General features: G+C 40.7%; 1 protein-coding gene and 1 long non-coding RNA gene across 3 annotated transcripts in view; both read left to right on the top strand.

The window, feature by feature from the left end:
- Nucleotides 1-14,852: 14,852 nt before the first annotated feature.
- Nucleotides 14,853-26,115, top strand: part of LOC137096960 (uncharacterized) — a 212,428-nt gene continuing 201,165 nt past the window's right edge. The window contains exon 1 of the long non-coding RNA XR_010909844.1: nt 14,853-14,884. This is a non-coding gene — a long non-coding RNA (uncharacterized lncRNA). The remainder of the gene's footprint in view (nt 14,885-26,115) is intronic.
- The window catches only part of TENT4A (terminal nucleotidyltransferase 4A), a 28,469-nt gene continuing 17,692 nt past the window's right edge, over nt 15,339-26,115 (top strand). For both annotated transcript variants that reach the window (XM_060774057.2, XM_060774056.2), the window contains exons 1-2: nt 15,339-16,258; nt 25,334-25,457. In XM_060774057.2, the coding sequence (XP_060630040.2) occupies nt 15,342-16,258; nt 25,334-25,457 (1,041 nt within the window). In that variant the 5' untranslated portion in view covers nt 15,339-15,341. The remainder of the gene's footprint in view (nt 16,259-25,333; nt 25,458-26,115) is intronic.

Raw genomic sequence — 26,115 nt, 5'->3', positions numbered from 1 at the left:
TACTCATGGAATATTACTTACAGGGAACAAATACTGGTGCTTTTTTAGTCTAAAATGATCATTTGTACTTAATGTACTTTGTCTTATTATTGATGAAATAAAGATATTTTTCCTACTCATGATTACTGCATTGTATTATTATTAGTGGCTGCCTTTTTTTAATCTGTGTATGTGCACCTCATCTGTCTGCTTATGGTAATCCCACAAATTTTATAAGGATTTCTTAGGCAATAAATGTTTATAAGTGGTTTTGTCACTTCTTTCCTCTGAAATATTGCCTGTAGCACCAGGCATTCATGAGCAACCTCCGATCCAGAGCTGACCCTGCTTAGCTTTAAAGATCAGATGGCACCTTTAGGGTTTGCATTTTATTAAAATGTTGCATGAGATTTCTATTTTTATCTCCTATCTGGTATTTGAGCTGTGTGGGCTCACTTTACAGTAGTGCTTCAGATTTCCTGTGCTACAGTGCAACAAATAGTTTAGTATTTGCTTTTATACACAAGTCCTTACATTCGAGTAAAAATTTAAGAACATTTTCAGTTGCAGAATTAAAGGGGCCCTGGTTAGCCATCAAGTCCAATTCCAATTTTCATGTCAAGAAATTCAGAGCTGATGCATCCCCAGGAGATGGCAATCAGCCTTGTCTTGAAGAACTACAGCAAGCTCTGGACAAAGTATTGGAGCTCTTCTCAAGCCATATTTATTTTTTCTAGAAGAGTTAGCTAAAGTACTCTTGCGAATTAGAATAACATGTTCTTGCAACTTTGTTCTGAAACTCTCTAACCAAATGGACAAGGGAATTGCTTTAACTTTCCATATAGTGGTGTGGGGCCACCTAAAAATTAATGTTTAATCCACTATCGATTTTTAACTCTGACAGAACAATACATCTATTTATCAATTTCATTCAAACCTACTTAGACAATACAATCTAAGGGTATATTCATTTTCAATCTTGTTGAAGTAGACAGGAAGAGAAAAATATGTTCACCCCACCAACACTCTCATTTGCTTCCATTTTGTTGTATTGAACTTCAGTTGATTTATCCTGCTGCATTCCATCTCAGTGCACAAGGGAAAGTATTAACTCACACGAAGCAGGCTGAAAATGGAGTACAAAGTAGCCTTTTCTGGATAATTAAATTTCTCCAACTATTTCATATAGACGTCAGAAAAGTTCCCTATAAAGTTGTAGAAGAATTGTGTACACAATGAGTTGCCTGCTATCCAAGTTGTCATCCAACTATGCAAAAAGTATGACAACGAAAGCAGAATGTTTGTCATTGACTAACACATTTTCAGTTGGGATCCATGGCCACCAGCCTACACATATACACACACCCCTTGTTGCATGGTTCACTCAGACAGGAGAGTGCTATTGTAACGGAGTAAGAATTGTTTCATCAGCACAACTAAGTAAATACACCAGAATGGGGAAAACCTCTCATAGAATCATAGAGTTGGAAAAGACCTCATGGGCCATTTAGTCCAACCCCTGCCAAGAAGCAGGAAAATCGCATTCCCATAGTCTGTAATTGTTGTAGTTTATATGTTGTTGTAATTGGCTTCTTTGTAATTGTCTTTTATGTGTACTGTACACCGCCATGAGTCGCTCTTATGGGCTGAGAATGGCGGTTAATAAGTGCATCAAATAAATAAATAAATAAATAAAGCACCCCTGACAGATGTTTTTAAACCTGTGTTTAAAAGCCTCTAAAGAACCAGCCCAATAATTGTTTTATTCAGGAATTATATTCAACTGTCCAATAAAATATAGGCAAACTATCCTCTCCTCAAACTCTTATCTACTACAACTATCTTACCCCCATACCAAAAGTCTCTTCCTGTATAAAGAGATATAAAAGCAATTGAGTTGTCTTTTTCTGCTCAGAACCTGTGGGACATTTTTGTTTGGGAGAGAGGACTTTAGCAAGTGTGTAAAGTGATTAGAGATCCCGATTAAGGAGCAAAGGCTTGGAGAAACAAAAGGCTTTATCAACTCAACTTTGTTTTAAGATAGGAAAGTGCTATTCTAAGTTAGGTTTATTCTTGGAAAGAGCTGAGAGAACTAGCAGGAAATGAAGAGGTGGGAAAATATTACTGAGTTTTAGTTACATCACAATGGGGTTAGGATAGGTCGACAAGGAGGCAGCACACTTTGGATCACACACACTACAGTACCTAACCCTCCTCTCTCTGAAGAATTCCTCACTCTTCAATGCTAAGCACTGTTTCACTTCTAATTGCACTTCCCTTCAGCAAATGCTCAGGCAGAAATCTGACTTGCAAGTCTACTTTCACATACACAGGTATTAATATTTATTTCTTTATTTCCCCAAAATAAAGCCCACAGGCTGGATGCAATCTTTCAAGGTCATTTACCTCCCCACCCCCCTCAACTTTAGAGTTAGGGTTACCTGAAGTCTGAAACGACTTGAAGGCACATAACAACAATCCAAATTTACTCAACTATCAGCCAAAAGCAGGCCCACATTTCCTACTGAAATAATAGTAAGTTTATGTTGGTTAAAATTATTCTAAATTTTGAATGTTGCATTGTTCTTTTGTGGGGGGGGGGGGGGGGGGGTTGCATTACAAATAAGATATGTACAGTGTGCATCAGAAATTGTACATTTTTATTCAAACCGTAGTCTGATTCCCAACAGTCTGGGGGATTGTGAACTGGCTCTCTGCTTTAAAAATTTGAGGACGCCTGCTTTATAGTATTTACATTTATATCCTGCCTTCCTCTAATGTGGAATGCAAGGTAGCATACCTTGTGTTCTCAGCCATGACCTGACCTGCTTTGCTTTGGCAATGTAAAATATTTTATTACTGTTTCCTCTCCAGAACCAGCCCAAGTCACATCACTGCCTGAGGCAGTAATACAACCTTTCCTCCATCCGAATAACACCATAGGCAAAGCATGTCATTTTGAAAACAAAAACAGAAATTCTCTCTTTGGCAGTGAATGCATTAAACGTTAACTAAAAATGCAATGCCTTTCATGATTTCTCCCAATTTTGCTACCTCTGGCAGCAATCTCACTGTGGGTGCATCTAGACTGCAGATGTAATGCAGTCTAACACCACTTGAACTGCCACTTACTATGCAATTATGGGAGTTGTAGTTTTACAATGTTTTTAGCATTCTCTGCCAAAGAATACTGGTGCCTCACCAAACATCACCTCCAAGAACTCCATAATATTGGGTCATGACAGTCAAAGTGGTCTTGAACTGCATTAAGTCTATAGTGTAGATGCACTTGGTGTCTAACCGTTAGGCCAGACCTGTTGTTTACAAGTATGAGGCATATTCTGACATTTTCAACTGGCTAAACAAGTGTGTGTGTATGTGTGTGTGTGTGTGTGTGTGTGTATGAGTTTTTGTCTAATTTATGGTATATATTTTGTGTTAATTTGTTTTTACTTTATTGTGCCCCACCTTGAGCCATCAGAAGAGGCAATTAATAAATAAAATTTATTATTTATTATATTATTATTATGACATTGTGAGTCTCCCAGTTCTGTTGTTCTGTATAGGTGTTGGGAATGCATTTTTTATGCTGGAAATAATATAGAATGCCCTCCTTCCCTGCAACAATTTGGCAACTACCATAGTTTGAGTATGCATGACTCGTTCTGCTTCATTGTGGGAACAATAAATTAGTGGGTATGATCTGGTTATCCCTCCATTGGGAATTCCCAAGGACTACTTCTGGTGCTTGGGCACGTTAGACAAGAGTGCTCAAGAGAAATGGCTGTGTTTTCTATACTATTCAAACGTTTCAGACATTTTCTGTTATATATTAATATATAAATGATTTGTGGTTGCATTGCAATAACAATGCAATTCTGTTAATGTCACTTTTCAGATAACTTTACAGCATAGAGTTTCCAAAGGTCTTTTCACTGTTTCCTTGCAATATCACACATCAAAGTTTCACCACCAAAGGGTTCTTTTTAAAATTAATTTTAATTTTTTTTATAGTATAAAAGCACTCTGATGTCATCCTTTAATAGTGTTATTGCAGCTTAATGAATACAGATGCAGCTGTTTTGAACAGGCAACATGAAGCAACTAACTCGTGTAATAAACACCTTTTTTCACAAGTGAAAGATTTTAAAATAGTGGGAGTAATATGCCCCCTTTATCTTCGTGTACCACTTTTCATGATAAGATTTAGACTGTGATGGGTGTGGCATAATAACGTAATGCTATATAAAAGAAATTTGAGGTAAACCAATCATGAAACGCAAAGCAGGACAAACAGGTTGGTGATAACAACATTAGGGCAGGTAGAAATGTGTACATCCTGTATCACACTTCAAGTGTGCCAAGGGTGTGAGATACGATACATTGCCAGCAACCAGTTCTCATTGCAAGTATCACTGCAATGGATTTCAAGACTAATGGCATGGAGTCATATGCTCCTTCATTTTGATAATTATAGAACGGTGCTCCTATGCAATACAAGACAATAACAACAAAACACTAGTTCTATAAAACTCACAATCTGGGGATTCATGTGAGAGGAGAGAGAAAAAAGAACATTGTCAGTAAGTCTTAGATTTCTTCTGTTTAAAGCAGCTGTTCTCAGCCCTCCATCTAGACGCATTACTTTAGAGCAGTGTTTCTCAACCTTCCTAATGCTGTGACCCCTTAATACAGTTTCTCGTGACCAACAGAAAATACTGGAAGGGTTTGGTGGACATTGACCTTGAGTTTTGGAGTTGTAGTTTACCTACATCCAGACCGTGGACTCAAACAATAATATATCTGAACCAGACTTGGCACAAATACTCATTATGCCCAAATGTGAACACTGGTACCATGCTGCTATGCATCGAGCACGCCTGCTCTTCCCTGCCCGCTTGGAGTCTTAGAAACAGCCCTCCCTTTGCCTGAGAGGCCGGCCAATTACAGCGGAGGATGGCTTTTGGTGGAAGGATTCGCTGTCCATTGCGGCTTCTTATATTCAGTCACATAAATATTTATTTATTTATTTGCTTTATTTCTATACCGCATTTTTCAACCCAAACAGGCGACTCAATGCGGTTTGCATTGAGTAAAATTGAGCATAAATACAGTAGAAACTTCATCCAGGTTACACTGGTTGAGTATTCAGTCCTGCCAGCCAATGAGCCATCAGCATGAGGCTGCTGGCCCATTGCCTGATCACAAGATCAACTGCATGTTTCCTTGCCCTGACAGGTACTGTTCACATCTTGCCCTGATGGGCAAACTCAATGGCTTGGTAGGCTGAGCGTCACATGCATTAATAATTTCCCAGAAAGTTTATAACACAAAATGTAATAAAGTAACACCTGAGGCAACTGATTACCAAATGAAGTGTATAAATCAATGTTGCGCATGTGTTGCACAAGTATTGTACCATAAATTAGGGTGCTATGTCAATGTGACCTGGTAGGCACATTTCAGCATCACAAACCAGTAATTAAAATTTAAATGGCAAGATACAAAATGCAGTAAATAAAATACAGTTAGCATCATAGCAGAAAGGTACCTAAAAGAACAATACAACAACATACGGATTATATTATAAATTTTGAAAAGATAAAAAGAGGGGAAAGGGAGGGGAAGAAAAAGGGAATATAGCAAACCCTTTAAGACGAATTGGTTTTTATTTTGGCATAACAATATATGGCCATAATCACCTCTTCTTTCATAGTTCTTTGGGAAGTGAAGAACCCACAAGGAACGATCTACTAAAAGACAGATCAAAACCACAAAAGAGAGTGTGCCTTTATTGGCCTACACTACCTCAAAATCTTAACAACTACTCACTTACAAAAGGATACATGACATGGCTAGCAATACAGGAGAAAAACCCTGCCAACTCTATCTTCACATCTGCTCTGGGCGTAATATTACAGAGGATAATAACATCAAGCATACATTAAAGGTGGTTCTACATTATTTCTAATGAAGTTTGGAGGTGGTTTCACTGTGCAACATGTCATCTGGCTTACTTCAGATTTCCCTAGTGAGTTTTTTAACATGCAGTTTCTGACTTACAGTGCACATTCTGGTGTACATATTGTAGAGCAGGCTATGCATTATAGCATAGACCACCCTAAGTTGTTACTCCTCCTAAGTGATATATGCCATCCTATGTCAACATACCCCTCTAGACTCTACATGGAAAAAAAGGACAGTCCATACACAAGAAGGTAAATTGATACAAATCTAGCATTAGAAATGGCAATGTGTACCCGAAAACTAATTAAGCGTATTTCTACACTCCCAAACACACAGTAAGTAAATGATTTACAGATTATGGTCCTCGAACAAGGAAATTATTCAGGAAGACTGAAGGACAGCTGTGAGAGGTATTTTAACTGGTTACTCTGTAAACAGGATGGTGATTCCTAGGTAGGACAAACTTCTACAGGCAACTCTGGTTCTTTGTGGAATAGCAAAGTAGGATAGGATGCTGGCCAGCAGGAAGCTGTACTTTTTTGTACACAAGAATGATCTATTACACACTTTTAAATAAAAAACTTTTTTTTTACGGTCCATAGACCCATCAGTACAACTAACCGTCATTTTAAATTCTCGCTACAAAAAGCAAAAAAAAAAAACAAAACCCATAAGATTTCCAGGTGCGGGAATAGTATGGTCTTGAGCCGACTATGCAGATCTTTGCATGACTGTATGTCCCTGCAATCGGAAATCACTGGATTTTTTATCTGGGTTTGTTCCCAGATTTTAGATGTTTGTTCCTGATGGGTCAGTTCCTAAAACGAAGGTGACATTTGAGTAGAAGGCAAAACTTTGTGTGCCAGAAACTTAATGAAACATGTGGAGGGCACAGGACAAAGTTGTGGTCCACTAGTCAATATTTTACATTTTTTCACAAGAAGAGCAATCAGGAACAGCCATATATTACCCAGGAACAGCACCCTGCTGTTTGATGCTACAAGTACACAACCAAATCTGTCTAGACAGATGGCCAGGCAGCCTGGCTCTAAAACTTTTGCTGCTGCATTTGTTGACCGCCGTTCTCAGCCCTTAGGGGTATCAATAATTACAAAGTTCTGTTCCTGCCTTGAAAATGTGTGTTCCTGTTTGACTGTGCAGTGCTGACTTACGCAGAAGTGGTCCTACCCCATAAACTTTGTTTGTGTGGCAGATATTTCATGAAATATCTGGAGGGCACAGTATCTCTGGCAAGGACAAAGAGTGGAACTTTTGCAGTAATTAGCTGCAGTGATTCTCTGCATATCCAAAAAATCCGCCAACGTTTCCAGCAGAAGATCTTGGGAGCCTTTAAACCTGGCAACAAAGCATCAAGTCTGGACAATGGAGGCAGAAATCCCAGGACCAACAGATCTGCATGTGGACTTCTTCTGAAGTCCTGGGATTTTTTGCCCCAGTTTAAAACCTGTGATTTAGTGCTGTCTGGAAGCGCTCTGAGATACCCATTCAGAAGCATTATTTTCTGATTTCTGAGGAATAAAGAATCAACTTTAAGAAATAATTCTGAATCAGTTTTAGAAAATATAATAAATTCCAGGGTTCATTGTTCTTCTTTTTATTGATAAACTTCCTAATTATTCCACTGATCTGACAGGTATACTATTAGCATAATCTCCATTAAAACAAGTTCTGTGAGGAATGTGTTTCTCAGATGTTCAAAGGAAAGACCGGTGATTACTTTCAACTATTAAGTATCTATGGGCGTTGGAGAGATTGATGATAAGCAACACAACTTTTAGAGGTGTTTAACGATAGGGAAGGGTGCATGCTTCATTACTCAAGATGTCAAAGTAATTGGTCTAAACATTGTGCCAAGGCCACACCTCTGGAACTCTGGTACTTCTAGCACAATGCCTGGGTGGAGGAAAGACATTTGGTGTCAGTACTGTTTCTGGAAAAGTTCCTTCACACCATGCAGTATATATTGATGTTAGGTAACCTGTGTAAGGTTAGGGTACTTTTAATCACATGTTCCAAGACTAGGACTTGGATGCTATTTAGTCCAGAACTAACTGCTACCTATGAAGAATTATTTCCTGGGAGAAATGCAATTCTGTTGGCTTTTTAGAGTAAAAAAAAATCGGATTACTTATATGAAAATGGCTACAGGAGTGTTGCTTTTGTTAGAATGCATACAAGAGTTTGAGATTTTGATTTAAAGGATAAATATGCCAGCACCTTGGACAAAGAAAGGATACTTGCCTCCAACAGACAAGAATTCTTTCTCCCACCCTGGACATTCCACAGATATATAAACCTCCCTTGCCAGGCCCGTAGCCAGGATTCCGTTTCGGGGGGGGGCTGAATTTTTTTTCAGGGGGGGTTTCGGGGGGGGGCTGAGTTTCGGGGGGGGCTGAGTCTGAGTGAAAGAGGGTCTAGCCTAGCAAACCTTTTGTATCATTACCCCAATACCCCCATGCATATGGGATATATTGAGTATGGTGATCAGATCATGATATGAATAAACATAACAGTTTAAATAATGCACCAATAAGGCCTTTTCGCGAACCACCATGAAAATTTCGGGGGGGGCTGAAGCCCCCCGAGCTCCCCCCCTGGCTACATGCCTGTCCCTTGCCTAGTTTCAAACCTCACAACCTCTGAGCATGCCTGCCATAGATTTGGGCAAAACGTCAGGAGAGAATGCTTCTGGAACATGGCCATACAGCCTTGAAAACTCACAGCGACCCAGTGATTCCAGCCATGAAAGCCTTCAACAATACAAAGAAATGGCACTTCATTGTAACTCTATTCTAACAGAGAAAAGTCATTCAGGGTGCTGATCTAACCCAGAGCCCTTCCACGCAGCCCTATAACCCAGAATATCAAGGCAGATAAAAAACTGAGTTATCTGAGTCCACACTCCGATAATGTGGGATTTCCTGCCTTGATATTCTGGCATAAAGGGCTGTGTGAAAAGGCCCCCAGCTACATCTTGTAAAGTCAAGAGAGAACTCATGGGAAGAAGAAGGAGTAGAGAAATGTTCCAAAGGCCCCTTCTACAATGCACTATATCCCAGGATCTGATCCCAGATTATCTGCTTTGAACTGGATTATATGAGACTCCACTGCCATATAATTTGAGATAAGCAGAAAATCTGGGATCAGATCCTGGGATATAGGGCAGTGTAGTAGGGACCTAAGAGTATCCATTTATTTCACAAGGGGCTAGGATAAGTAGACATAGAGGGATGACATCTCAGGCGACTCAAACTATCTAACCCTATTAGTACTGCCCACTGTGAGTCATTCTTCACTCTTCAGTGCTAAGTGTTGTTGCATTTCCAACAGGTTTGCCACAATCATTCACAAATTCGGAAGAACTTTACAAAATTAAGATTTCAACAGATGCCAACTACTACTTAGGGAGTACTTTCATATCCCTGTAACAAACTAGGCATGTACCAAAAGATGATTTTGTGCCTTGTTATTCATTCATCCCTGTCTTGTGGTCCTCATTTTGTGAAACAATGTAGAGGCTAGCCAATGCAGATCATTATTACCTATTTCTGTCTGATGAAAAAGGCATATCATTTACCAAGTTTCATTGACTGTGATTGCATCAAGGAAAATACGAATGAGATGACAGTAGGTCGCAACAGTTTTGATGAATTGCTTTTTGAAAAAACAACAATAGTTTTAAATATGGATTTATTATTCCTTTTTATTGAAAAAGAGCAAACTTCTCTCACTTGTCTGGCAGGTGCATCATTGAGAAAACCTCCATCCAAATGGGTTTTCTGGGAAATACGTTTCTGAGGGGTTCAGAGGAAAGACCTGTAGTACCTTTAATAACTAGGGAATCTATGCTCAACTTGGGAGTAATTTGAAAGAAATTTCAAAATTGTGTGCTTTATAATGAATGGCTTTTGTAATCTCCTTTTATTCTTCACATCTGGGCTTCTGCCAACAGACACAGTATTACATCCTTTTCTATTTTACAGTATTTCTAGCAGGCCAGGGCTTGAGTCAAATGAAGAGGATAGAGTGTTTACTCTTCTCTCTGTTTTTAAGCTTTTCAACAAGAATTCTGCTCTGCAAGGTTACACAGAACCACTGCTTTTTGCTTTAATGTGAAACAACAGAGCCGGCTGCTGGCCACATCTATGGAATGGATGAACATTGTAATACTAGAGCCACTCTGAGGAAGTATTACTACTAGTAGGGCAGCTACTAGCACTTCTTGGGAATAGTTAGAACACAGCTTTATTCAAACACACTATGAAGTATATGGTTTACAAATGGTGACACCTGCAGTTTCTTTCACACTATAGCACTTTTATCTCACTTTATTGACCACGGCTCCATCCCATGGAATCGTGGTGTTTGTAATTTTGTATGCTATTTAGAAATCTCTTTCAGAAAGCCTTAATACATCAGCAAATTCCACAGAATGCAGCTAATGCAGCCAAAGCACTATACTTTTTGGTGTGAATGAAATCCCATTTTGCATTCTAAGTGAAGCAAGAAGTAACACACTCCTGAACTGTTTCATTGTGTAGCATCTTTATTTTAAAATTTAACATTCTTTGGTCATCTTTAATAACATAATGCATTTATGATTAAATTCGTGTAATTGAAATAAAGGGAACATTCTGCCTCCTGGCCCCTTATAAATATTAAACTAACACCTGCAGATAACATTCACACATTACTTTTTCCCACTCCCAGAGCTGGACAACAGGAGCAGCAGTGTGCGCTAATATTAACACTGACAGAAGAATTTCCTAACCCTATCTAAGATCTATTGTACTCAGCTGCTATCAGCTTCCATCTATTTGGTTGCATAACATACTTAAGATCTGCTTTAAAAGCATTGGCCCAAGGGTTCAATCAACACCTGACTTCAATAATTGTGTTATCTCTATGTACCTTATGCTCTTGGGTGTGGTGAGGTGCAAATTCTAACTAGCATTTCATATGGGGAACATCTTGTTTTTTCTCAAGAAAATAAGTTATAATGAGCTTTTGGAAACTTTAAAATTTTCCCTAGGGTGCATCTATTCTCTAGAATAAATGCTGTTTGACACTGCGTTCACTGCCATGTGTCTATGCTGTGGAATCCTGGGAATTGTAGTTTGGCAGAGAAGGCTAAAAACCTTGCCTTAGCATTGAGCCATGGGCAGTTGAAGTAGTGTCAAACTATATTCATTCTAGTGTAAATGCACCCTAGGGAAAGTTTGACCTATTCTGCCATCTGGAGACAAGTCTTTTTATCAAGGCATGGCTTCACTACTTGTCAAATATATCACTTTTAATGAGTGTATGATGCATATTTTAATGTGCTTTTCATTAAATTCTAAATCTAGAATTTCCATTATGTGTTTCACTGTTTGTGTGCCACCCACACACAGATTTAGTTGATCTTGTAACCCAAAGAGCCAGTAATGCATAGTTGTTTGAGTGTGGGACTAGGACTCTGGATATCCGGGTTTGAATCTGGCATGAAGAGACCCAATGGATAAACTTAGGCTACTCACACTTTCTTGGCCACAGAGGAAGACAGAAAAGAATCTCTTCTCTATCAATCTTCCCAAGAAAACCTTGCCGTAAGTTTGCCTTGGGTTGGCTTGAAGGTACACGAGAACAATCTTTGTATCTCAGTCTTGATTGAAAGTTATTGTAGAAATCAAGTAAATAAACTGAAAAAATATCAAGAGGATAACAGTTTCTTTTCCAGATACCTAGGAAGCACTGCTCCATCAAACAGTTGCACAACAATCAATCAATTACAAAATCTAGCCAGCGAAGGGGTGAATAAAAACAAATTAAAGTTATTTTCCTCCTTCAACTCTCCCTCCCACCCATAAAATGGACTATCGTTCTCTGTCTAGGCCCCCTTTTGGAGTCTGCCCGGATAATGGAACAGTGCTGTATTGGGTAATGCTAGTTATTAGAAATAGTGATTGTCCCTTTTTGAATTTTATGGTCCCACTAGAAAATGCCTGATTGTATCTGCCGGATTTGGTCGAGATCCATTGTCAGTGAGGTTCACAATGCTCTCTGTTTGTGGGTGAACTACAACTCCTATTAATATCCTCAACTCCTGGCATATTTTAAGTTAACTATAATGGATATATGTGCCAAGTTTGGGCCAGATTCATCGTCACTGGGATTCACATGACTATCCTCAACAGTGGTTGACTACATATCAAAGGGAAACCTTTACCTTTATATTATTATGTGGCCAGCTACTGGTCAAAGAACATTTAATAGAATACCAAGTCTGCAAACTTTGTGTTTTGTTTGTTTTTATGCAATACAACTTGTTTGGTTTGCTCCTGACACGATAAATAAATAAATGGACAGGTGGAAGGAAGACGTCTTTGAAAGTGAGATCCTTCCTTCCTTCCTTCCTTCCTTCCTTCCTTCCTTCCTTCCTTCCTTCCTTCTCTCCCTCCCTTTCTCTCTCTCCCTGCTTGCCCAGCGAACCTGTAGGAAGAGGAAGAGCCCCAGAAGGATGTGGTTGGGCCAGGCTCCGAGCTGGGCGCTGTCACTGCAGAGGACGAGCAGGACGGGGACGAGGCAGGCGGTGTTGGCAGGGATGGGGAGGCCGAAGTAGGCCGAGGAAGACAACATGAGGAACTGTATTAAGAGGTTGTGGCATTAGGTTATATTATACTAGTGTTTCTCAACCTTCCTAATGCTGCGACCCCTTAATACAGTTCCTCATGTTGTGGTGACCCCAATGATAAAATTATTTTCGTTGCTACTTCCGAACTGTGATTTTGCCACTGTTATGAGTCGTAATGTAAATATCTGATATGCAGGATGTATTTTCATTCACTAGATCAGTTTTGGCACAAATACCCGAAACGTCCAAATTTGAATACTAGTGGGGTTGGGGAGATTGATTTTGTCATTTGGGAGTTGTAGTTGCTGGGATTTATAGTTCACGTACAATCAAATAGCATTCTGAACACCACCAATGATGGAATTCAACCAAACTTGGCACACAGAATTCCAATGACCAAAGGAAAATACTGCAAGGGTTTGGTGGGCATTGACCTTGAGTTGTACTTCACCTGCATTCAGAGAGCACTGTGAACTCAAACAACGATGAATCTGGACCAAACTTGGCACAAATACTCAATATGTCCAAATGTGAACACTGGTGGAGTTTGGGGGAAATAGACCTTGACCTTTGGGAGTTGTAATTGTTGGGATGTATGTAAAGCGAGGAGGAGCTGAGGAGTCTTCTAATCAAGGTGAAAGAAGAAAGCGCAAAAGCTGGGCTGCAGCTAAACATCAAAAAAACCAAGATTATGGCAACAAGAATGATTGACAACTGGGAAATAGAGGGAGAAAAGGTGGATGCCGTGACAGACTTTGTATTTCTAGGTGCAAAGATTACTGCAGATGCAGACTGTGGCCAGGAAATCAGAAGACGCTTACTTCTTGGGAGGAGAGCAATGTCCAATCTCGATAAAATAGTAAAGAGTAGAGATATCACACTGGCAACAAAGATCCGCCTAGTCAAAGCCATGGTATTCCCTGTAGTAACCTACGGATGTGAGAGCTGGACCTTAGGGAAGGCTGAGTGAAGGAAGATCGATGCTTTTGAGCTGTGGTGTTGGAGGAAAGTTCTGAGAGTGCCTTGAACTGCGAGAAGATCCAACCAGTCCCTCCTCCAGGAAATAAAGCCCGACTGCTCACTGGAGGGAAGGATACTAGAGACAAAGTTGAAGTACTTTGGCACATCATGAGGAGACAGCAAAGCCTAGAGAAGACAATTATGCTGGGGAAAGTGGAAGGCAAAAGGAAAAGGGGCCGACCAAGGGCAAGATGGATGGATGGCATCCTTAAAGTGACTGGACTGACCTTGAAGGAGCTGGGAGTGGTGACGGCCGACAGGGAGCTCTGGCGTGGGCTGGTCCATGAGGTCCGAAGAGTCGGAGACGACTGAACGAATGAACAACAACAAAAGTTGCTGGGATTTATAGTTCATCTACAATCAAAGAGCATTCTGAACTCCACCAACGATGGAATTCAACCAAACTTGGCACACAGAACTCCCATGACCAACGCAAAATACTGGGTTTGGTGGGCATTGACCTTGAGTTGTACTTCACCTGCATTCAGAGAGTACTGTGAACTCAAACAATGATGAATCTGGACCAAACTTGGCACAAATACTCAATATGTCCAAATGTGAACACTGGTGAAGTTTGGGGAAAATAGACCTTGACATTTGGGAGTTGTAATTGTTGGGATGTATAGTAACGGCGCTCCATGTAGTCATGCTGGCCACATGACCTTGGAGGTGTCTATGGACAACGCTGGCTCTTCGGCTTAGAAATGGAGATGAGCACCACACCCCAGAGTCAGACATGACTGGACTTAATGTCAGGGGACTACCTTTACCTATAGATCATCTACAATCAAAGAGCATTCTCAACCCCACCAATGATAGAATTGGGCTAAACTTCCCATAAGGAACCCCCATGACCAGCAGAAAAATACTGTATTTTCTGATTTATTTATTTATTTACTTCACTTGTATACTGCTCTTCTCAGCCATCAGGCGACTCAGAGCTGTTAACAAGTAGTATCAACAATACAGTACAAAATCATTAATCATTTAAAACAGTAATATCAATTAATTAACATCAGAACATTAATACAACAATACAGGAAAACAACAATCCATCACGTCTCATCAATAGAATCAGCATCCAGTCTCGTTGTCCATTAATCCATATTCCAGTAATCAATCAATTGTCTGATGGTCTCCGACACCCCCTCATGGGTCCCGACCCCTAGGTTGAGAAACACTGTATCATACTAGGTTCTTGTGGGTTTTTTCGGGCTATATTCTAGAGGCATTTCTCCTGACGTTTCGCCTGCATCTATGGCAAGCATCCTCAGAGATAGTGAGGTCTGTTGGAATTAGGACAATGGGTTTATATATCTGTGGAATGGCTGGGGTGGGGCAAAGAGCTCTTCTCTGCTGGAGCTAGGTGGTCAGTTGAAACATTCACACCTAGCTCTAGCAGAGAAAAGCTCTTTGCCCCACCCCAGCCATTCCACAGATATATAAACCCATTGTCCTATTTCCAACAGACCTCACTACCTCTGAGGATGCTTGCCATAGATGCAGGCGAAACGTCAGGAGAAATGCCTCTAGAACATGGCTCTATAGCCCGAAAAAACCCACAAGAACCTAGTGATTCCAACCATGAAAGCCTTCGACAATACACTGTATGATACTGTTCTCTTTCCCTCGTGTGCCCTTCCTAGCCCTGCAAAGAGGACATTGCGGGAAAGCAGCACAGAAACACCATTTCTGGACAGTGAGGGAAAGCAGCCGAAAACCACAGAACAGGAGAGCCGTTATGAGAGTTCAGAGGGGGCGGTCTCGACTGCGCAGGCGCGGCTGGGGCTCGAGAGCGGGCGGGGGGAGGGGCGATGCCCTGGCGGAGGCGGCTGTCCAATGGGCTCCCCGTTGTCCCCGCCCCCTCTTGGCCCCGCCTCTTCCTCCTCCTCCTCCTCCTCCAAACGCATGCCTGACAGGCCCGTCGGCGCCGGCGGCCAGGAAGGAGCCTGAGGAGGAAGGAGGGGCGGATGGATGGATGGATCCCCGCGTGGCCTGGATCCAGCCCGAGCAGAAAGGCCCCGCCAATGCGCTCTGGATGCAGATCTGGGAGACCTCGCAAGGCCGAGCCGGCGGCGTAGGCTCGGCCTCCTCCTCCTCCTCGCCCTCTTTACCTCCTCCTTCTTCTTCCTCGGCGCCTCCCTTCCCGCCAACAGGCCCGGCCCGTTATTCCCTCTGCCGCTTGGGCCCCGCGACGCCGCCTCCCTCGGAGGAGAGGCGGGCGCCAAGGCTGCTGCTGCTCCAGAAGTCTCCCTCCTCGGTGTCGTCGTCGTCCTTCTCGTCCTCCTCCGAGTCCGGAGCGGATAGTCCCGGCGGGGGAGGCTCCTCCTCGTCGCCGCCTGGGCCTCTGCCGCCGCCCGCCGAAGGGAGCCCCCGGAGGGAAGAAGAGCCGGCCAAGGAAGGCGGGCCGCGGCCTTCGGGAGCCGCCCCTCCGCGGCATTACTACCACCACCACCACCATTACCACCAGTACCACCCAGGCCGCAGGAAACGGGACAACAAGGCCAGCACCTATGGCATGAACTACTTGCTCTCCGCCGGAGGAGCGGGAGGAGGAGCCGGGGAGGGAGGCCTCTGCCCCTCCGTGCAGCCCGGATGCGGCCTGCTCCTGCAAGGCACGCCGTGGAAAAGGAGGCCCTACAGCCCCGGCATCCAAGGGTGAGTGAGCCTCCATTCTTGCCCGCATCTCCGTTATCTGTGGAGGGAGGGGGCTCAAGGCGGCTCACAACCACCGTTTCAAACAACATTAAAATTCAAAAAGTGTGTGGATACTGAGTTAAAATAGAAACAATTAAAGTGACATTTTGAAACAGCCCCTCTTCCATTCCCAAAATCCCAGCCACCACCTCCCTAGCAGCATGCTCCCCATTCTTCCCCAGAAGGCCAGCAGGGATAAAAGCATCCGGGGACTTCATCACACTAGGGCAAATTTCAGCCATCAGGGTATTTTGGACTTTCATTCCTCCATGGGAGTTGAAGTCCAAAACACCTGGAGGGCCGAAGTTTGCCCATGCCTGCACTAGAGCAGGGAACCACTTTAAATCCGGTGCAGAGTTCTGGGGTTTGTTGTTTAAGCAACGGCCTTGGAACTGCGCAGACAGACAGGTCCTGGGCCTCATTAAACGACAAGTAAAGGTAACATGGAACATGGCCATACAGCCCAGAAAACTCAAAGCAACCGCACCATCTTTGAGGATGCCTGCCATAGAAGCAGGTGAAAGGTCAGGAGTGAATAATTCTGGAACGTGGTCATACGGCCTGGAAAACTCACAGCAACCCAGTAAAGGTAAAGGTTTTCCCCGACATTAAGTCTAGTTGTGTCCGACTCCATTTCTAAGCTGAAGAGCTGGCATTGTCCATAGAAACCTTCAAGGTCATGACTGCATGGAGCGCCGTTACCTTCCTGCAGAAGCAGTACCTATTGAACTCACATTTGCATGTTTTTTAATTGCTAGGTTGGCAGAAGCTGGGCTAACAGCAGGAACTCACCCTGCTCCCTGGATTTGAACCACCGACCTTTTTGGTCAGTAGCTCAGAGGTTTAACCTGCTGTGGCATCAGGGGCCCCAGTTCAAATATATACCATACAGAGTTTAAATACATACCATTAAAATGACATTTTGAAACAGTCCCCCCAAATCCCACCCACCATCTCCCCAGCAGCATGCTCCTCTTTCTTCCCAAAGGCCTGCTGGCAGGGAAATGTAGAAGGCCAGTAGGAATAAAGCCATCCTGGGACTTCATCGCACTAGAGCAGGCATGGGCACTCGTAGGCCCTCTGGGTGCTTTGGACTTCCACAGTTCCTACCAGCCGTGGGATATGAAGTCCAAAATATCCAGAGGGCCAAAGTTTGCCCATGCCTGCACTAAAGCATGGATCCACTTTAAATCTGGTTTCTGCTTTGTGCATAGTTCTAGGGTTTGTTGTTTAGGGAGTGGCCTTGGAACTGTTCAGCCAGACAGGTCCTGGGCCTCACTAAATGACAAAACCCAGGGACAAATGGAGGATACTCCACTTAGGCAGAAAAAATGAAATGCAAAGATCCAGGGGAACGCCTGAAGCCAATGGGATTTTGGCCTGCACAAATAGGAGTATAGTGTGTACTCTAGATCCAGGGAAGTCATTCTACCCCTCTATTCTGTCTTAGTCAGACAACACCTGGAATACTGTGTCCAATTCTAGGCACCATAATTGAAGGGAGATATTGACAAGCTAGAATGTGTCGAGAGGACAACTAAAATGATCAAGGCTTAAAGAGCTGGGCATGTTTAGCCTGCAGAAGAGAAGGATGAGAGGAGACATGATGGCCATGTATAAATATGTGAGGGGAGGTCATAGGGAGGAGGGAGCAAGCTTCTTTTCTGATGCCTTGGAGACTAGGACGTGGAACAATGGCTTCAAACTACAGGAAAGTTGACTGAACGTTAGGAAGAACTTCCTGTGAGAGCTGTTCAGTAGTGGAACTCTCTGCCTGGAGTGTGGTGGGGGCTCCTTCTACGGAGACTTTTAAGCAGAGGGTGGATGGCCATCTCTCGGGGGTGCTTTGAATGCAATTTTCCTGCTTTTTGGCAGGAGCTTGGACTGGATGGCCCACAAAGTCTCTTCCAACTCTCAGAGAAGCTCCTCACCAGTAGATCGTAGATGTCTCCCAGGTTCATAGAAAGATATATGGTCCTTCTGTAGGTCAAAACCAGCACTTTGGATTGTGCCTGGAAACAGGTTGGCTGCCAGTGGAGCTGTCACAACAGAGGAGTTGTATGCTCCCTGTATCCAACCCCAAATAGTCTAGCTGCTGCTCTTGGACCAATTAAAGTTTCTTGAGCAGTTTTCAAAGGCAGATCCATGTAGAGCGCTTTACAGTAGTCCAACTGGGATGTAACCAAGACATGTACCACCGTCTGACTTCTCCAGGAATGGGAACAGTTGATGCAGTAGTTTTGACTCAGCAAAAGTACTCCTGGTCGCTGCTGATACCTGGGACTCCAGGTTCAGAGCCAAATCTAGGAGTACTCCCAAACTGTGAACCTGTGTTTTCATGGGGAGTGTGACCCCATCTAACACAGGCTGAATTCCTATTCCCAGATCTTACTACTGACCCAGGAGCACCTCAGTCTTGTCTGGGTTAAGCATATATCCATAGCAGTTAAAGTGGTTTCATTCATTATAGACATATCCTCTGAGAGTTTCAAGTTATCCTCCTTTAGTACCTTTTGGGATAGGGGTGTGAGCATGGGACTCAGGGTATAATGAGTCCTCCACAGTCACTGGGGTTAAATGCACAGGACCCCATAAAACTAAAGAAAGCCATTAATGTATAAAAAACCCTATGTATCTGAAAGAATGCCTCTCTAGGAATTTCTAGTGCCTCTAAAATGATTCTCTCAACATCTTCTGGAAGCTGACCATAGAATTCCACTTAGTTGGATCTAAAGATTCCTAGAGAGCTGTTCTTTATAGGAATCTCTAGGTCCTCCAGTGTGGCTGTATGGTCAACTTTCACAGGGGGTTGTAGTGAAGGGCCTAGAAGTTCATTTAACATTTGAACTAATTCTGCAAATGACCACAAAAGCCAAAACTCCAAATGTGAAGGGATGACTGTATAACGAGATTTGAATATCCATGGATTTTGGTATCAAAGCTCAGTGGATACTAAGGGCTCATGTTCTAAAAGGACTCTCCCATGTGGTACAATAGGGCCCTTTATTTTTGGAACTACTCTGAGCTCCCATCATCTTCATTCAGCTTTAATTAACTCCTCCCATCCCTTCATATATCACTACCTAAACCTTCTCTTTGTAGGCTGTGGAGGGATGGAGTAACAAATGAGTAGAAATTTGGAGGGAGAGGGGTATTCCCAAGGTGTGTACCTCTCATTTGCATTTTTGTTCTTTGCTTCTTACTCATCATCCCTAACTCCCGATAGCTGTATTGTATTTAAAAGATGTTCAATCAAATTCTGCACAAACTTGCCAAGTTTAGTTGGGAGACATCTGGTGAATACTAGTTATTTTGCTATATTTCAGAAGAAGGAAGTGGCAAAATGCCCTGTGATAATTCCTTTCTTAAGAAAACCCTATGAAATTCATGGGATTGCCATAATGAAACCTTCATTTTCAAAGACAACAGATTCAGGCAAGGAGACTTTGACTTAATATGAGGTGTCAAAAGTAGCCTTTCTTGTAATATCAAATTCTGCTTTCAGAATTCATATCAGATTCCCATTGTGCATGCAACATTGGATCACATGGTGCTGTAGCCTACATTTCTGCAGAAGGAACTAGCAGAAACCTCTCTGAGTATTAATTGCCTAAGAAAACCCTATGAAATTATTAGGGTCGCTATAAGGTAGGAGGTGACATGATGGCAGATAACACACAAAGCCTCTTCCACACAGCTGAATAAAATCCCACATTATCTGCTTTGAACTGGAATATATGGCACTGTGGACTCAGATAACCCAGTTCAAAGCAGGTATTGTGGGATTTTCTGCCTTGATATTCTGGGTTATATGGCAATATGGAAGGGCCCATAGAATACCCATGGAAGGCAGTGGCTGTATGTTACCCAGATTTATTTTATTCTAAAAGGAATAAGGAATTATTCAGTTAAAACACAAACTGGATGTATGTGGTATCTACTCTCCATGAAGCCTGTCATCAGCCAGAATCTGTTTGTGTGTATGTTTTAATGAAATTCTTAGAATACTCTTTGAGCTGGCATTATATAATTCCCAGGGATATTTTTTAAAAGAATATTTGGAATCAAATAATATCCTGGTCTCAGCATGCTTGTTGTTGTGTCTGTTCAAGTCATTCCTGACTTCTAAAACTATCATGTGTTGTTTGTTTTTTTGTTTGATTTTTTTGTGGTAAGATTTGTTCAGAAGGCAAAAAGGGTAGTTTTTTCCTTCTTTTGAGACTGACGCTGGATCTACACTGTCTTATATCCCAGGATCTGATCCCAATTATCTGCTTATCCCGGATTATCCAACAGTATAGATTCGTATAATTCAGTTCAAAGCAGATACTCTGGAATCAGATCCTGAGATATAGGGCAATACAGATCTTGCGAAAGTGGCTTTTCCAAGGTCACCTTGAGCGAGGTTTTGAACCCTGTTCTTCACAGCATTAGTTCTTGAGAATATATATTAATAAAACTGAAATTGGAGTCAATGTTAATTTTGTGCTTCAGTTAACCATAAATATTTGAGCTTGAGTATTAGTTTAGGGGGGAAATATGATTTGAATAATATAGGTTACACAGTAAAAAAAGAACTAACACTTTTAATGCAGTTTTAAAATATAGAATATTCATTTAAAATTAAACACAGCATTTCTCTTACATTAGTTAAATTTAAGAGAAAAACTCAAAAGTCTTGAAAACCTATGTCTCCAGTGCACTTGTCTACTCTGTAGTTTACCCCTCTTCCACTAAGCTTCTTGTGCCACTGACGGTTTTGCTGCACGGTCTCCAAAAGTAATACTTTTTGGTTATATTTCAAATTCAGAAACATCTTAACCATAACTGATTGAACTTAATTTTCCTAGGCTAGAGAATAGTTTATCTATGACTCAGTAAAAGCAGTTTATCACACCTCTGCCTCTTTAATAACTGCACTTATAACTGATTTTTTAGAAACACGAACAATTGAAAAATGTTTAAAATTGAATTGCATCCAATTGCTGGTTTATTTCTTTTTGATTTGATTGAACTGAATGCTTTTCTCTTCCATGTATAATAAGCTACTATAATGAAATGTTTAGGATCCTTGTGGTGGTTTCACATAAAATTTGAGTGTTATGCTGTTCCACTGTTTGAGAAAAGAATCCTAGCATATAGATAATGAACAGCCTACCCAAGCGAATTGCTTAATTTTTTTCCACTTAGTTCTTTCTAAAAGCAGGAGTGGAAAAACCTAAAAACCCACAGTACTGTTTTCTTTACTATGATGATGTTGACTAGGATTCTTGGTATATCACTTCCAAAGAAACCAGCAATCTCATGCAAAGATGAAACCCTAATTTCAGATTCTCACCTTTTAATAGCGTGGCAAGCCTGGAATTGCTGTTCACACTTAAACCCCAAACTAACCAGCAATAATCATTTCTTAGTTTGTTTTTAGCTGTTTCTTCTCTCTGGCAGGAAGTGGTAAGTGGGAGTGATTGGGTGCATTACTTATTTGCCAAAATTAATGATTCCTGACCATTTTCTTCTCGCTGTCATAATACGATATGTCCTTGCTTCAGAAAAGATTTTGATGGGTCTACTAGTTTTAAAACTAGAATGTTTCAAACAGGCAGAAATGTTCTGTGAGTTCAGAAACATTTCAACAGCATGTAAAACTTGTCCAGAAAGAGTACAAGCCACATACAAATAGCTAATGTAGCATATACTGGAAACGCTTTTTCAGAGTTTTTCCAGTATAGCATAGTATACCTCAGAAATGCTATGTAGGAAAGCAAGATAGTATGTATTGTATTGATTTTATTGTCTTAAAAATGTTGAAGTTGAATTAGCTTGGATGATTTTGTATCAGTTTACAGTTACCTTTTTTTAGACAGAGAATTTTACATGGTTCCAGGCAATGCTATCTTTTTTTTTTGGTAACCCTTATTTTATTTTTGTAGATCTTTTTCTGATTTTTTAAAAATCTGTTGGACAATGAAGACTGGTATATAACCACACTACCTTTTGACTGGTAGCACTAGGAGCTGTCCATCTGGAAGCATCGTTCAATGAATTAGCATTCTGTATATAGCTTGTGCTCCTTCAGAACAATTTTTACATAATATTAAATGTTTCTTGGTACTTGGCGCATTGTCAGCAGTATTTATATCTACCAATTTCCAGCCTCTCTTCTTTCAGCACCTTCATTATAATGATAGGGTACACTAGGTGTTTTCCGATTAGATAATGCTATCAGAGTAACCAAAACCACTCAGTGTTTTGGTTAGTGACTTAGTTTTATTATTTGTTTACAAATCAATTAGACATATCACTCTCTCACACACAATCTGGGGATAATTGCCTGGAAATCATTATTAACAGCTCAAGCTGCTGAGTTGCCTGACTTTGAATTGCAATTCATTCTTTGTTAGTAATGAATTTTTAACCCTTTTTTTTTTTAAAAGAGTTTTCCATGGGAAAATATTTCTCACTTCAAATTGCACTTTCACCATGTGGCACTTGGCAGTGTGGGAAGAAACATTTTCTTGGCCTCAGTCTTCTTAATTTTAATAATAAGCAGCAGTATATTGATTTTGTCTGGGTTTAGTAATAACTAAAAACTTGTGATTACCAAGACTCTCTCTTGAGATATTGTATTTAGCTTCTAAATAATAGATTAGAGATGATTCTCCATTACTACTCCAAGCTGAAGCTAGAGAACTTGGTTGTAGGCTGAGGCAGAATTTGAATCCCTGCCATGCAGAAATATATGATAAAAGCACTCCCAATAGATGGTCATCCAACTTTTATTTTAAAATCTCAAAAGAAAGGGACCCCACCACATTCTAAGGCAGCATTTTACACTCCTGAGTAGCTCTTACCTTGTTCCTCCTCTTTTTCCTGCAGTTCGAACCTATTGCTCCAAGTCCTAGTCTACACTAGTAACAAAGCTGTTTCATTTTCAATATGATAACCTTTCAAATATTTAAACATGGCCATTGTGTCACCTCTTATTCAGGCTAAACTTATCCAGTCTCAAAACTTCTCCTCATAGCGTTTGGCTTCCAGATTGACTGCTGGAGTAATCCAGGCCACCTTGACTAATATCAACAGAAACAACATCTACCTTTCTCCAGTCTTTGAAAAATGAAGAGAAAGTGATTCCTTTCCTTCTCGTCTAATCATGGTGCAGCCATCCTGCAACATTGTACTCTTGTTGAGGCCTCATAGAAGGGAAGGGATCCAGTCAAGAAAGGGAGATAAACCTTTCTTCCCCACTATATTACATGTTATGAGAGGATTTTTATACAGAAACTATAGTATTTTATGTCTATATTGGATAGAGAAGTAGGATTTGGAGAGTGGGAAAGGAAAATATTTCTATATTTAACTCCTCAAAACATCTCTGTATGATGCAAGGACATTAATGTTTTTTAAGAGTGTGTTTCATACATCTTCCCAGCTGTAATCCACCTTCTGGGATATTCATTATGTGATGGGCTTGCCAGACAATTTGCTCTTTTCCTTTCCCTGCAATCCTCAAAAAATAATTAATGTTCCGTGTTTTAGTTGCTGTCGGTCATATGTATAATACACATATATACTCTGACTTTCGATTTTAGAGGATTTGTGTTATTTTTTTTTCCACTGTAGTCTCAACTTCCACTGACAATCCAAAAGTTCTGTAGCCTCACAGGTGCTTGGTGGAATTTTCCTCTTGCCCTGATTCTCTTTTTATTTTTATTTATGTAGCTTGAAAGATCTTTTGTATTTGAGTAATAACAGGCATTGAAGAACTGTCTTTGTATTGCAAGTAATCATGAACATTGTAAAATGCTTTTTCAATACATGTTTTTTAATTATACATCTTACTCCTTGCATATGTGATATGCATATACAGCATGCATATCACAAACATATTTGTAGGCATGGATGCCATATTAATATGTTCATCAAGAAGCTGTGATTAACCGTGATTGTCAAATATGCATGATGACAGAGTTTGCTATGCCATATTATTTGTGGAATAACTAGGACTAGAGCTTGGGCACATGAAATTTTACTTAAAACTAGCTTCTTTGTGTTCACCAAATCTGATTTATGGTTGTATGTATTCAACTACCTCAATTTTCTCTTTCATGTGTCTCCATGAGTTGTGTTTTTGCAGCTTGGAAAGCATCTATGTGCCTTGAAGGAGCAGTTAATTTGTAATTGTCCTGCTTTCATATATGCTTTCATATATGGGCAGTGTGATCCTAAGTATGCTTCCTCAGAAACAAATTTTACTGTGTTCAGTGACATGTAATGTGTTTAGAGTTATGCACCTCCCATTGTATGGAATAGAAACTGCAAAGTCTTGCACGTGTGTATGGGTGTATATGCCTTCAAGCTGCCTGTTAACTTATTGTTGACCACCTGAATTTCATAGTTTGTTTGTTTTTTTTGCAAGGAATACTCAGAGATGGTTTACCAGTTCCTTCTGAAATATAGCCTACATGATCTGGTATTCATTAGGTGTCTTCCATCTAAGTACTAACCAATCCTCAGCTTCCAGGCGGGATTGCTTTCTCTAAGGCATTCAATAACAAAATATGGAGCTTGTTTCCAAAAGGTACCAAATCCCATTTGAACAAATTTTTACAGGCCTAAAAAGGGCTGAAAATATACATTTTTATTTTGCTATAAAATGCAATTTTCCAAGCCCTGTAACAAAGTGATTTTATACATTTTGATAGTTTTGGTCTGTACATAATCTTTTATGCCCTGCTAACAATGTCCTGCCACCTATAACTCACGTTTCATTTAAAAAAAAAGATACATTTTGGAAACAAACTCCACACACATATACACAAAAACACACCTATTAGTGATATCTTTCAGGTTTGCAAAAAGTTTATTATTTTAGGTCATTTCATCAGTTTTTGTTAAGTGTGTGTTTGAAAATGAAACCCTAGTGGAATCCAGCAGTTTTTCTTTGGAAATCCAGATACAAATCTCTAGTGAGATATTCTGTGAACATTTAAGTATTTCCTCTGGTGCTATTGACCTTTTTATTCTTTCTCCTAGGCTTCATGAAGAAATAATGGATTTTTATGACTTTATGTCCCCTCGTCCTGAAGAAGCAGTTATGAGAAAGGAAGTCGTGAAAAGAATAGAAACTGTCATCAAAGATCTTTGGCCTACAGCTGATGTGAGTGCATCCCAAATTAACATATCTGGGTTGTTGTTTTTTTTAATGCAGAGAACTGGCTTCTGCCTGAGACTGAAAACCCAACTTGTTCCTTAATGCCTTTTGGCCCTTTTTAATTTGAAAGGATACACCTCTGAAGACCTAAAACATACTAATCCTTCCCTTTGAGGCTTTTTAAGGGTTCTCTTTATAAACATCACAGCCACAATTGTTGTATGACCCCTTTTCTGACATTTATTTGGCTTTGATCTTGGTTACAGGTGAGGAGTCTGCAAAAAACAAAACAAAAACCCACATAGAGATTCCAGTCTTGGTATCGGATACTAGTGAACTTGTATGCTAGTTTTCTCTTGATTGTTTGGTTTTATGAATTGTAAATTAGGAATCTGTTGTTGATTTGTATGCTAGTTTTCTCTTGATTGTTTGGTTTTATGAACTGTAAATTAGGAATCTGTTGTTGATTTTCCCCACCCCCAATGTAGAGGGATCCTGTCCTTTTCTGATTTCTCTTGCAGTAGTTTGTCATGATGATTAAACATGTCATTATCTGTGAATCAGGCCATTGTGTTCTCTTGTGCAAGGAAGATAAGGCTAAGCAATTTTCTTTAAATGATTAGGGATCAGTAACTGTCTTATGTAAATTTCTAAAGAAAAGGCA

This window comes from Anolis sagrei, chromosome 4 (assembly GCF_037176765.1).
Source record: "Anolis sagrei isolate rAnoSag1 chromosome 4, rAnoSag1.mat, whole genome shotgun sequence".
Lineage (NCBI taxonomy): Eukaryota > Metazoa > Chordata > Lepidosauria > Squamata > Dactyloidae > Anolis > Anolis sagrei.
Note: the sequence above shows the minus strand (reverse complement) of the source record. Positions and strands in the feature narration are given on the sequence as shown.